This window comes from Notamacropus eugenii, chromosome 2 (genome assembly GCF_028372415.1).
Source record: "Notamacropus eugenii isolate mMacEug1 chromosome 2, mMacEug1.pri_v2, whole genome shotgun sequence".
NCBI classification, from domain to species: domain Eukaryota; kingdom Metazoa; phylum Chordata; class Mammalia; order Diprotodontia; family Macropodidae; genus Notamacropus; species Notamacropus eugenii.
In genome coordinates, this window is record NC_092873.1 from 474,815,653 (window position 1) to 474,829,219 (window position 13,567).

The 13,567-nt window shown below is 42.0% G+C and overlaps 1 protein-coding gene across 2 annotated transcripts; it reads right to left on the reverse strand.

The window, feature by feature from the left end:
- Positions 1–257: 257 nt before the first annotated feature.
- Positions 258–13,337, reverse strand: MYOCOS (myocilin opposite strand). 2 transcript variants are annotated; one of them, XM_072648644.1, is made up of 4 exons: positions 13,130–13,337; positions 5,710–6,054; positions 3,870–4,035; positions 258–687 (listed from the first exon to the last, which is right to left on the reverse strand). In XM_072648644.1, the coding sequence occupies exons 2-4, from the start codon at positions 5,723–5,725 to the stop codon at positions 573–575; spliced, it is 297 nt and encodes a 98-aa protein (XP_072504745.1). In that variant the 5' UTR covers positions 5,726–6,054; positions 13,130–13,337; the 3' UTR covers positions 258–572. The 2 variants fall into 2 exon arrangements, with proteins under 2 accessions (XP_072504745.1, XP_072504744.1); XM_072648643.1 differs by lacking the exon at positions 13,130–13,337 and having other exon boundaries at positions 5,710–6,296.
- Between the last annotated feature and the right edge of the window lie 230 nt (positions 13,338–13,567).

Sequence of the window (13,567 nt, forward strand, 5' to 3'; positions counted from 1 at the left end):
ATTTTAATAGGAAACACAAGAACCCAAAGAAGTAAATCTTTGATGACGAAATTTTAGACATGTTGACAAGTTACTGGAAAGGAAGAGGAAGACAGATAGATTGGGGTTGGAGGGAGCATGACATCATTTGTTCTAATCACACTATATCTGCACCCTACTAAGGTTTATTCTGTTTTTCACCAGCCTTGTCCATCCTTTTCCATCCCACTCCCTTTGGTTTTTTGTTCAACTTCTGTGAAAAAGCAGTAACTGAAATCTCACACTTTCAGGGTTTTATTACTTTCACCAATTACAAGAGACAGCAAATATTCTACAAATGTAACAGCAAAGGCATCAAAAATTACACCTACTTCATGTCAAAGCTTTGGTTTAAAAAGAATTTTTAAAAACACCTAAGCTCAGGAATAACAATTGAGGTCAAGGGAACAAAGGTCTCATTCACATTGAAAAATGGGTACAAAGCAGAGGATGCTTCCGAAGGTGCTTGTTTCTGGTGGTAATGGGAAGCCCCGTGGAGACACTTGAGAGAGAAGTCAGCACGTGCTACTTCAATCAGAGATCTCAGCTCAGCCTTACAGAAGCAGGCAAGGGCCTCCACAGCCTTCGGCAGGAGATGGAGGAGGCGGCGGAGGAACTAGGATTATAGAAGTTGTGCCCGGGGGAGACGAGAATCCTAGCTTCATTATTCTAAAAAGGAAAGCAGAAATGAATCCTAAATACTGAAATTTTAGCATGTTGACAAGAGAGGAGACTTGATTAAACATCCCTTGTAATGCCAAGGACAGCTAGGTCCAGTATCATCTTTCTCAACTCTCTACTCTTTTTGAATGTTGGACTAATTATCTTGAGGGATCTAGCAAGTATTCAGCAAATATTTCTTTGATTGATTAAAGTCAGAGGGAGGCTAGCTATCTTGGCTAATTAAAAATAATATACTTTCCCTACAAACATTAAAATATTCATAGCAGCATTTTTTTGTGTGTGTGTGATAGCTAAGAATTGGAGACAGGGTACATAGATGCTCATTAATTAGCTGGGGCATGGCTACACACATTTTGGTACCTGAATAAAATGGAATACCACTGTGCTATAAGAAATGATGTATGTGATGAATTCAGAGAAGGATGGAAAGATCTACATGAACTGATGAAGCGTGAAGTAAGTAGAACCAAAAAAACAATATACATGGTAAAACAACAACGGAAATGGAATGAACAACTGTGCGCATGCACACACATCAAAATTGAACGTAATAAAATTATAAAGAGCAGGCATGAAGAGATATGAGAGGACACTCCCAAACCACCCCTTTGTGGTAGTGGGAGGTCCACTCGTTACCCACTGGACCTATTTTTCAGACTCTGTCAACATATTGATCAGTTGTGCTGAATTTTTCTTTTTTTGTGTCTTTAAAAAATACTATTTGTTACATAGGGTGACTCTCTGGGAGGAAGAGGGATACTAGAAATAACTATAATGATGTAAAAAACCAAAGGTGGCAATAACAACTTCCTTAGAAAATAGTAACACATTTGATAGCTATCTAATTCACCAGTCCATGAAATCTGGTCCTATATGAGATAGCTGGACCAGATCTTAGAGGTTACCAGGCCAGACCTCGAGGCCACATGTGGCCCTCTAGGTCCTTGACTGTGGCCCTCACAAAGGGCCACATGTGGCAAGTTCCCTACTCGTGATCTAGGCCAATGTCCTAATCTTATAAATAAAGAATAGGCTCCTAGAGGGGAAGGGATATCACTTGCATCACCCTGCCAGGGAAAGGAGAAGCTCTATGAGTCAAACCCAGAGCATATCTCCCAAGACACTATTCTTTCTACCACACTACTCTGCCTCTCAGTCTCATATATGGAAACCTAACCTTGGCAGACCATAAAAGCAGTGACTCTAAAAGTTGGACGGGGGTTTGTCTAACCCTCCACCCAGTTTAGTAGTACCTTTAAAAATAATCCCAACAGGTCTAGTCAATTCTTGAACCCTTCTAGTAACAGGGGACTCACCACCTAACAGCATATACTGAGGGATATTATGGCACTCTTCAACTATTTGAAAAATTATTATTTGTTTAAAGCATCAGACTTGTTCCGGTGGATCCTAAAGGTTGAGGCTAGGAGCAGGGTGTGGCAGTTTCAGAGTGTAGGGTTTAGGTTTACAGGAACACCTCCTCACAATTAGTCATCCCTAAGAAGACATCCCCAGAGATCTTCAGTCAGAGGTTGGAGATCCCTACTTGAGCATGCTGGAGGTGGAATTCTTTGTTCAGGCACAGGTTGGAGTAGGTAGGCCATGAGGTCATTTCATAACCCATTTTGTTATCAGATAGTGTCAATTCTTAGAAATTCCTTAGATGGAGCTGAAGTTTGACTCCTTGTAAACTTCACTGACCCCCACTGAGAGTGGCAGTGCCATCTAGAACTGAATCTTACTTTGCCCTCCCAGACTCAGACACTTAGCAGCTATGAGATCCTGAGCAAGTCACTTAAAACTATGTCTGCTTCATTTTCCTCAACTGTCAGGTGGTGCCTGCCTGGCATGGTTGTTGATCTGTACATCACTTAGCACAGTGCATGGCATATAATAAAATAGATATAATAAATAGATAATGCATAATAGATAGAAAAAAATAAAACACGACCTGCATCCCTCAAAGGTAGCCAGAAGGGTAAAATGAGATCTTGAATATGAATGTCCTTCCATAGGAAGGAGAGAAGGTGTCTTTATTTGCCTATTTTCAGAGTCAGACCTAGACAAATGACTTACTCTCCCATTTTATAGAATAGCCTGCTGGTAGGATGGACAAGTCTCTCCCCCAAACAAGTCCCTTCCTCCCAAACAGTGCCAGCAGCCAACCTCAAGATCTTTGTATCTGCTGTAAAGGACTTTTGAGGGGATCTGATCAAGCTCGCTCATTTTAAAGATGAGCAAATGAAGACCTGGAGAAGTGAGAGACATACAGTGACCTGCCCACTATTCTTCTAGGAAGGAGAAGCTGCATATCAGGGGATGGCACAGCCATGCTCTTAATCCCTCATTCCCCACTGCCATCAAAATACAGTTTTGCTGTAACCTATTTCCTTAAGGGCCCAATGGCCTCTGTCTTCTAAAGATCCTAATCCACACCAAAGAAATCTGAAGGAAAAGCCCATGCCCCCACCCATACCCTCCTTCTGCTCTCTCCATCTCTGCCCCTCCCTCTGTCACTGTCTCTTTATCTCTATCTGTCTCTGTCTCTATGTATGTGTCTGTGTATACAGACAGACACACACACACACACACGTATGGATGTATATATAATTCCTCATCGATATTACTGCCAGTGGAATAACTGAAGGGCTAGACTTCAGATAAGGTATTCGGCATAGCACCATGGTAAGAGGTGGCAGGAATAGCTCTGGCAGGCTCCTCAAGTAATACAGCTCAACCCCTGCTCTGTACATGGAAAGCCTGCTACCGTTATTGAAGGCTCTTCTCTCTCCTCCATAGTCAGATGTTTCATGTCCTTGACCCATTAGAGCAAGGGTTCCTAAGATTTTTTGCGTCATGGACTTTGGCAATCTGGTTAAGTCTATGGATATCTTCTCAAAATAATGTTTTAAAATGCATACACTATGACCAAAAGAAAATCAATTATTCTGAAATACACATATCAACATATTCACAAAATAAACTTACAGATTCTAGTTTAAGTATCCTTGTGTTTGAGACCATCTTGTCACCAGCAGAATGTTTCTGAGAGACCATTACCCCCAAGGAATTCCATGGGAGAGATGTTTACAGCAAAATAGGTTGGGAAACACATTTCACTTCCTCAGTTTCCAATCATAGCAAGTGAACAAAAAGATTTTGAGTACCTCTGACTCATGGCAACCCTTCGCTTGAACACCTCTGTGGCCAAGTCTTTGTAAGGGATGGTAGGGCTTTTGACCACGGGGATGTCCTGAGCTCCTGCTTGGAATGCCAAGGAAGGATAAAGACCTTCCAACTCTTGTGGTGCTCTACTTACTGTCATTGCTGAATCTGAAATACAGAATGGAATGGCAATTCATTAAGCTTCTCTTACAGAGCTGGAGACTAATCATTCTCAATTAGTACAGATACTTCTTGCCAAGAATATTATCATCCAATGGGTGGTAAAGAAAATAATCCTGATGCGTGCCAGGTGCTTGCTAGGGTTTCTACTAAACCTACACTTGTCTCTGACAGCACCACAGAAGCAGCCCACTCTCCTTCCAACTTCCCCAAGTTGCACATACTTTCTGAGGAGTTTGGCCTACAGACTTTACAGGGAGTAAAGCACGATAATTAAAGAACCAAAGTTGCCTCTTTCCTATTTTTCCTTGGGTGGGGTAAAATCCCAGGTACTTAAGAAAACAACAACCATTCAGAGTGCATCAGAACACACGTTACTGCTTACCATGTACAAGGCTCTGTGTTAAAGGGTTGGGGATAAAAAAGGGGACACAATCCTTGCCTTCAAGTATCTTAGAATCTAGCAGGTTAAAATTGGCAATGCCCAAAAAAATATGATTCAAAATAAGATAATACTGGTTGAAAGAAGAGACAGAGCCAAAATGCTGTAGGACAAATTGAGAAGAGAACTCACAACTTAAAACCTTCTGAGATCTGATTCCAGACCTAACTTTCAGCTGAGATTTGGGGCTGAAAGTCAAATTGGGAAGGCTTCATGGAGGAGGCACCTCTGAACCAATCCTTCAAGAAAGAGAATCTCAATATCAAAAATGTGAAAAGAAAGCACTCTCTGTAGACTAAGGTCAGGGATCAATTTAACTGAAATGGCAAAATGTACAAAGGGAATTGAATGAGAGAAGACTGGAAAGGTATATGGCACTAGATCGGAGAGGGCCTTAAAAGCCAGACCAAGGGGTCTATGGGTAAGAGGAGTCCCTAAAGGCTTTTGAGCTGGGGAGTGATATGGTCACATTTGTATATTAGAAAGTCATTTGGCCAACTCTAGATCATAGAGAACCTGCAAAGAAATTGTTTTAAAGTCTTCATTCTTCTATCAAGACAGCTGAGGCTCTGGCGGGAAGTTCAATCCTGAGTTTACTTCTGTTCTGGCTCAGCTCCATTGGCATGATAGACCAGAAAGAATCTATTTTTATAGTTCCTCATATTGTTAAACTGAAGATGCATTTAAACAGCAAAGTGCTCCATTGTTCCCTTCGTGGAGATGAAAATCTAAACCCAGGATAAAAAAGTTCTTATGAATCCCTTCTATATCAGACACCTAGATCTCCCCATACAAGGTTACTCAGTAGCCTCCTAGATCAGAGGTTCTCAACCTGGGACCTGTCATTTCAGGTTTGTAAACTTGAATGGGGGAAAAATTACACCTTTATTTTTACTGACTTCTAACTGAAATTTAGCATTTCCTTCAATTATTTGAAACAGACAAACAAAAAGGTTAAGAACAGCAGTCCTATACCCTTGAAAATCTTGCCCCAGGTCTTCCCTTTTTCTAATTTATAGTCACAATTCCCTTGTCCTTCCTTATGGGACAGACCTATTTTAGTTACTCTCAACAGGGTATTACTCAGTTTATCAAAACCTTTTTTTAAAATGTGGTGACAAGAAACTAGACCATCCCTCCACCCCCCACACCTTTTACACTTGCACGCACGCGCACACACACACACGCACACACACACACACACATATCGCATCACACACCTGGATAAGCTTTCATTGGGCAGAGATGTGAACACCTCTTTAGGCAATGACTTTCGAATTCCTGTTTCCAAATGAACTGCTTTTTTTTCCTTTTTGGTAGGGATCCCAATCTTCTTGCCAGTCAAAGGAATGCAAGCAGGTGGCTTCTGACTTGCTGAACTGCTTAACCAACACTTGACTGCTTAAAAACTCTCTCAAACACTGCCAACTTAAGCCACCTTACTTTAACTCCTCTCCCGCATTTGAAAGAGTGAAGAAGGGAAGGTTTGACTAGTCAGGTGATAGTGAGAATCTACAGCTGGGCTCACTTAGCAGGCCTTCCTCCTTTGATCATCACAAACAACCCTGTGAGTTAGAGAAGAACATGTATATTATTATCCACATTTTAGATAGAAAACTGAGGCTTAGGTTGAATGATTCACCCAAGGTCACACAGCTAGTAAGAAACAGAACTAGGACTCCTGAACCCAGGCCTCCTGATTCCAGTTACAGTGCTCTTTCTGCTAGCATTAGGACCCTGGGAAAGTTATCTAAAGTCCTGGTGGCTCAGACAGCTTACTAAGACTGTAAGTAGAGAGAGAACAGCTGCTGACAGTTTTGGTAAAAGAGTTGTACTGCTTGTTTTTTTTTTTTTAACTCCAGTTCCCTATACTGATAATCTATCTATCTATCTATCTATCTATCTATCTATCTATCTATCTATCTATCTATCTATCTCCAACATCTCTGTGTTCAACATCTGCCTGTACCTATAGACATATCTATTGAGATATGTATTCTGATAGGTAGATAGGTAATATAATGTATATACATATCTACACAAACACATTTGTTTTTCTGGGTCTGATGTAATTTTCAAGATAAAACAATGCTGCTTGGCTTTTACTTTATTACTGATCACCCCCAATTGGTCTTTATTTTCTGCCCTGAGTCATTCCAACAAGTTTCCAAACAGGCCCACCTTTCTTAACTTGGATCACGATAAAGCAGAAAACCTTTCTTTGAATATGAGCTCTATTATTTTCTCAGCCATGTATTCCTGGGTTGGTCACTTAGTCCTTCTGGGTCTTAGTTTACTCTATACAATGGGTGGAATGAACTAGATGACTTCTAAGGGCCCTTTTGGCTCTAAATTTCTCTTTGTTTCTCCCTGTCTCTTTTCCTTGGGGCCTTGAGGTGATGCCTTGGATAAAGTGCTGGACCTGGAGTCAGCAAGACCTGAGTTCCAATCCAGCCTAAGACACTTTACTAACTCTGTGACCCTGATCATTTAATCTCTGTCTCCATTGCCACAACTATAAAACAGAGATAACAATGGCATGGTACCTCCTAGCATTGCTGTGAAGATCAAATGACAAAATGTTTGTAGAGTGCTTAGCATAGTTCCTGGCACTGAGTAAGTATTTAAAAAATATTTGTCTCCCTCCTACTCTCATTTTACCTGTTTTAGAAATTTCAAGTCAACAAGAATTTATTTTTTAAAACACATTTTTATTAATGTCTTGTGTTGTTTTAATCAATATAATTTCCCCCAGTATTCTTCCCCTCCTCCTTCTGAGAGAGCCATCCCAGATGACAAATATTTTTTCACAACACACACACACACACACACACACACACACAAAGAGAAAAAAATCAGTATAATTGAACAACACATCAAAAACAAAAAGGTCTGAAAATGTATGCAACGAGGCTCCGATCTCTGAAGAGCGGCAGGGTTGGGCGTCTTCTCATCTCACTTCTTTTGAGTCCTGCTTTACTTATTTTCGATTGTTTTGGTGGCTGTTCTCCTCATTAACATTCCATTCTTATTGTTGCTTGGATATTTTTTTGCACTGCAAAAATTTATGTTGAGCTTTCCACACTAGCATTTATAGAGCTCTTTAAGGTTTAGGGGTGTAGGGGTGTGTTCAGGGAGGATTGCTGCGGAGCCCTTTTCAGGGCTCTTCCCACCTCTGGTGTCCACCTGTTCCACCTAACTTTCACTTGTGGCTCCAAGAAGCTGCAGCATGCTTAGTGCAGCGGCCACACCCCGGTAAACCGTGAAGGGAGACGGGCCAAACCAGGGCGAGGGTAACCAAGGTTTCTCAGACCCATTGATGAGTTAGGGAGGTGTCTACCCCAAGCATGTGAAGATTTCCTCTGGTGGAATGGGCAGATGAGAACAATTTGTTCCAATAGCCATGAAGGCGGATGAAGCAGGTGATGTAGAGCGCTTAGAGCTTGATTAGACACTGAAGATGCCAAGGTCATGCACTGCATCCTGAGCCATCACCAGCTGTTTTGACTCTGTCCTGCCACTGGACTATGATGATGCTGGAGCAGAGAGTGAGGCTGATGACTTCGTGCAACGCTGCCTCTCTTAAATTCAATTTATGTACGCATCAAAGGACATCACCCATACCATTTCACTATTATGCCTCGGAGTCCTGTGGCGACAGGCAAGTGATGAAGCAGCAGGTGCATACACTGGGAGCTGTAGTCACAGCCCTGCACACAGGCAGCCCAGGCCATAGGGTTGTTTCTCACTGGAAGCAGCAGTGGGACTCGGTAGCCCCCTGGGTGTCTGAGTAGCCTTTTAAGGATTGCACTGCTCACCTCCTGGTGTGAGGAGGGGGCGCCTAGAAAAGGTGCCCTAAACATTGCCTGCTTACCCAACTCTGACCTGATTACCACAGCAGGCGAGGAATCCCACCATGTGATTGAAACATAAAAAAATGTACAAAATGTATGAAAACATCTGCAAAGATGATTCCACTTAGTATCAGGACATGGAACATGCCCACACCAAAAAACAATACAAAATCCAGTAGACCTGAAAGAACTGCTCTTGTTGCTGGAGAACTCAAGTATCGCATCAAAATAGTAGCCCTGGGTGAAACAAGGTTGGCAAATGAAGGCCAGCTTACTTAAGTTGCAGCTGGATACACCTTCTGGAGTGGGTGCAGTGAAGGGGATTGCCATGAAGCTGGTGTAAGTTTTGCAATCTCAAAACTAATCTAATCAGCAAGCTGGTATGCCTGCCAAAAGGAGTGAATGACAGGCTCATGATAATGTGATTTCCACTCACAGGATAACACCATGCCACCATCATCAGTGCCTATGTTCCCATTGTGACAAACCCTGATGACGTCAAAGAAAAATGTTATGAAGACCTAGAGACCCTTATCGTCAATGTACCAAAAGAGGACAAGCTTATAATTCTGGGTGACTTTAATGCTAGAGTAGGCTCAGACTACTAGACTTGGGAGTCCTTGGGAGGAATGGAATTGGAAACAGCAACAGCAATGGTCATTTACTGCTGAAGACTTGTGCATCACATGACCTTCTCATCACCCACACCTTCTGTCTTCTGTTTACCTAAACGCAATAAAACTTCATGGATGCATCCTCACAGCAAACACTGACATCTAATAGATTATGTGATTGTAAGGAGAAGAGACAGATAAGATGTGAGAGTGACAAAGGCAATGTGTGGTGCAGAGTGCTGGACTGATTATACACTTATCCTTTCCAAGCTAAATATTTGCATTCATCAAAGGTGCCACCCCCAAGGCAAAATGACTTTCAGAAGAATGAATGTCAACAAATTAGAGCTCTTCTCTGAGCGTGAAGAGTTTGCTGCTGACTTGGAGGGAAAGCTGAGGCAACACACAGTTGGCAACAGTGGAGCAGAAAAGGAGTGGGCAGCTTTCAGAGATTTGGTGTATAGCAATGCATTTGCTCATCTGGGTCAGAACACTTGAAAACACCAAGACTGGTGTGATGAAAATGATGGGGAAATTCAGAAGCTGCTAAATGAAAAACAAGAACTCCATAGGATTTACCAGCAGGATAGTTCATCCACCTCTAAGAAAGCAGCATTTAATCCCACCAAAAGCAAAGTACAGGCAAAGCTTAGAGAGATGCAGGATTCCTGACTCAGTAAGAAGGCAGATGAAATTCAGCTTTATGCTGATAGTAACAATCCAAAGTGCTTTTATGATTCCCTGAAAGCTATTCATGGACCAAAAACCTATGGTGCATCACAACTACTCAGTGCTGATGGAACCACACTGATTAGTGATAAGGACATGACCCTAGAAGGAGAGGCTGACCACTTCCAGTCTTCTCAACAGACCATCATCAATCAATGCTGAGGTCATTGACTTTACCTCAGGTTGAAGTCAATCCCTCCTTAGTTGAACTTCCAACTGAAGAAGAGGTTTTAAGGGCCATTAGCCTCCTTTTATGTGGCAAAGCACCTGGTGCTGATTCTATTGCAGTTGAGATTTACAAGGTAGAGGGAGCATTGCTCATGCAAAAGCTGCCTGAAATTTTCCAGGTTATATGGCAAGAAGAGGTTATCCCCCAGGAGTTCAAGGATGCCTCCACTATCCATCTCTATAAAGGTAGAGGGAATAGACTGTCCTGAAACAGTCACAGCGGGATCTCTCTCTTAGTCATTGCTGGCAAAGTTCTTGCTAGAGTCCTCCTTAATAGGCTGATCCTTCACCTGGAAGATGGTCATCTACCTGAGAGATAGTGTAGCTTCAGAAAGAGCTGAGGAAGAGTCGATATGGTGTTTGCTGCCCAACAACTCCAGGAGAAATACCAGGGGTAGAACAGAGGTCTGTACACAGCGTCTGTAGATCTGACCAAAGCCTTTGACGCTGTTAGTTGTGAGGGCTTATGGAAAATTATGTCAAAATTTGGTTGCCCTGAGAAATTCATCAATATTGTACATCGATTTCATGATGGCATGTTTGCCCGGGTTCAGTATAATGGACAATGCTCTCGTGCCTTCCCAGTCACCAATGGAGTGAAACAGGGCTGTGTGCTTGCTCCCATGCTTTTTAGCATGATGCTTTCAGCCATGCTGACAAATGCTTTCAGTGAGCATGAATACAGAATCAACATCAACTACCATAATAATGGCAAGTTCTTCAATTTGAAAAGGCTACAAGCCAAGACCAAAGTGTTGGTGCATGATTTTCCGTTTGCAGATAACTATGCACTCAATGCAGCCTCTGAAGCTGAGATGCAACGAAGTATGGATCAATTCTCTGCTGCCTGTGCTAATTTTGGCCTAATAATTAACACCAAGAAAACATAGGTGCTCCATCAGCCACCATCACACCATCCATATGTTACCACCATCAGTTACAACAAATGGAGAAGTTTTGAATGCTGTGGATAAGTTCACTTACCTTGGTAGTGTACTTTCCAGGGATGTACACATTGATAATGAGGTTGATGCATGCATTGCCAGAGCTAGCTCAGTGTTTGGGAGGCTCTGAAGAAAACTTTGGGACAGAAGATGTATTAGACTGACTACAAAACTGAAGGTCTACAGAGCCATTGAGCTGACCTCATTGTTAGATGCTTGAGAAACATGGACAGTCTACCAGCACCATGCCAGGAAACTGAATCACTTCCATTTGAACTCTTAGGAAGATTCTGAGGATCACCTGGCAGGATAAGGTACCAGACACTAAGTTTTTTGCTCAAGCTGAACTGCTGAGTATTCAAACTATGCTTCAGAGAGCACAACTACGATGGACTGGCCACGTTGTTTGAATCCAAAATGTACACTTGCCAAAGACTATTTTATGGAGAACTCACATGGGGCAGGCGATCACCTGGTAGCCAGAAGAAACAATACAAGGACACTCTCAAGAACTTTGAATTTGAATGTGCAACATGGGAGACACTGGCACAGGACAGCTCAGCATGGAATGCCCACATAAGAAAAGGTGCTGTGCTCTTAGAGCAAAGCAGAACTGAGGCAGCACAAAGAAAATGTAGGATACATAAATTTTGAGATATCCACCCCAAACATTCAAACGGACCATCTGTGCCCAACCTGCAGTAGAGCTTTCTGAACTCGTACTGTCTGATCAGCCAGTCAGACACACTGAAATTTCACTTTATCATGGTGATGTCATTTTGGTCCTCTTCAAAGACGGACAACAACCGCGTTAAGGTTTATAAAAAAGGCTTAAAAAAGGTTTAAAAAGCACTTTACAATTTGAGGTGGACACTATTGTTATCCCTAATTTTTGTTGTTTTGTTATTTTTCAATTGTTTCTGATTCTTCATGACCCCATCTGGGTTTTTCTTGGCAAAGATACTGGAGCATCTTTGATCTTCACAGCAATGCTGGGAGGAGGGTGCCATTGGTATTCCCCATTTTATAGTTGTGGCAATGGAGACTGAGATTAACTGGCCAAGGTCACATTTTCTTCTCTAAGTAATTTTACAGAGGAAGACAAAGGTTAGTGACACAGCTAGGAAGTATTTGAGATCAGATCTGAACTTAGGAAGATGAGTTTTTCTGACTTCAGGCCTGGTACTCTAAGTACTTTGCCACGTTCTTGCCCTACTTTACATATGAGGAAACTGAGGCAGAGAGGTGTTAAGAATGTCTTATCCAGGGTCATTTGGCTAAAAAAAGGGCCTGAGGCTGGATCTGAACTTCCTAACTCTAGGTCTAGCACTTTACTCATCGCACCACCTCATGGTTTATTTATCACATTTGTCATTTCTTAGAGCACACTCAAATTCCATTAGGTTCACTGTTTTGTCATTTCCCAATTGATGGGCATCCCCTTTGTTTCCAATTCATTTTTTTGTCACAGAAAAAGGGGCTGCTACATTTTGGTTTAAACAGGGACTTCCTTCTTATCCATGACTTCCTTGATGTATAAGCCTCATAATGGAGTCTCTGGGTCAAAAGGTATGGACATTCTATTACTCTATTTACCTAATTCAAGATCTTGAACTAGCTTGTACCAGTTTGCCTAAGTTCTAACAACACCTCCAACAGTGACCATTCCCATTGTGCCAAGCACTGACAATACAAAGAAAAACAAACACTAGCCTCTGTTCCTGAGGAGCTCAAAGTCGAATGGGGGGAGTGAACAAGCAAATAATTACATGCAAAAAAGATAAATACAAGAAAAATTGGAGGGAATGTTGGAGGGAAAGTACTAACAATGATGGGGGCTTGGAAGAGGATTCCTCCAGGGTGCTACCATTTCAGCAAACGGCAACTGAACCTTTACATATTCTCTCATTTTGTTGACAAGGAAAATTAAACCCAAATAGAGGAAGCAATTTGCCCAAGCTCAAACAACTAGTTGGTGGCAGAAATAAGACCAAAGCATCATGGTTAAAAATGCCTTCTTTTATCCTCAATATGCCTTTTGCCTAGTTTGATCATGGATCCTCGTTTTCCTCAAATGTAAAATGGTCTAGATGACCTAACAAAGTTATCTGTTATTCTATGTCAGCGTGCTGGGTCACTACAGTCTTTTAAAAGTCCCTAAATGATTCACTATCCTACTCACCACAGCATCTTTTCCATCTCCCCTCACCCCCCACCCCAAACCTTCCATGACTCCTTCCTTCCTGTTACCCTCTCTCTTAAGAACCTTACCTTCTATTTCCCTGAAAAAAAAAAAATGAAGTTACTTGTCAAGCTCTCTTTTCTTGCCTTCTCTTCATCTCAATATTACCCAGTTGTCTTCTGTTACTATCTCCTCCTTCACTTGTTTTACATGAAAAGGTAATCCTCTTTCTAAGGCAAACCCCTTTACATGACCAAGTGCTTCCTTCCATCCTGTCTTCTCCAGTCCACTGCCCTCTCTATCATCCCTACTCTCTCATTTAATTTCAATCTCTCCGGCTGCTACCCTACTACCCACAAACATGTCCAGGTTTCCCCCATCTTTAAATAAAAGCCCTGCTTAATCTGTCTTTGCCAGCTGTATCTCTTCCTTTTGTGGCAAAACTCCTTGAAAAGACCACCTGCACTGATACCTTCATTTCCTTTCACTCTTCTTAGCTGCCAGCAGTGACTGACCTCATCATTCAA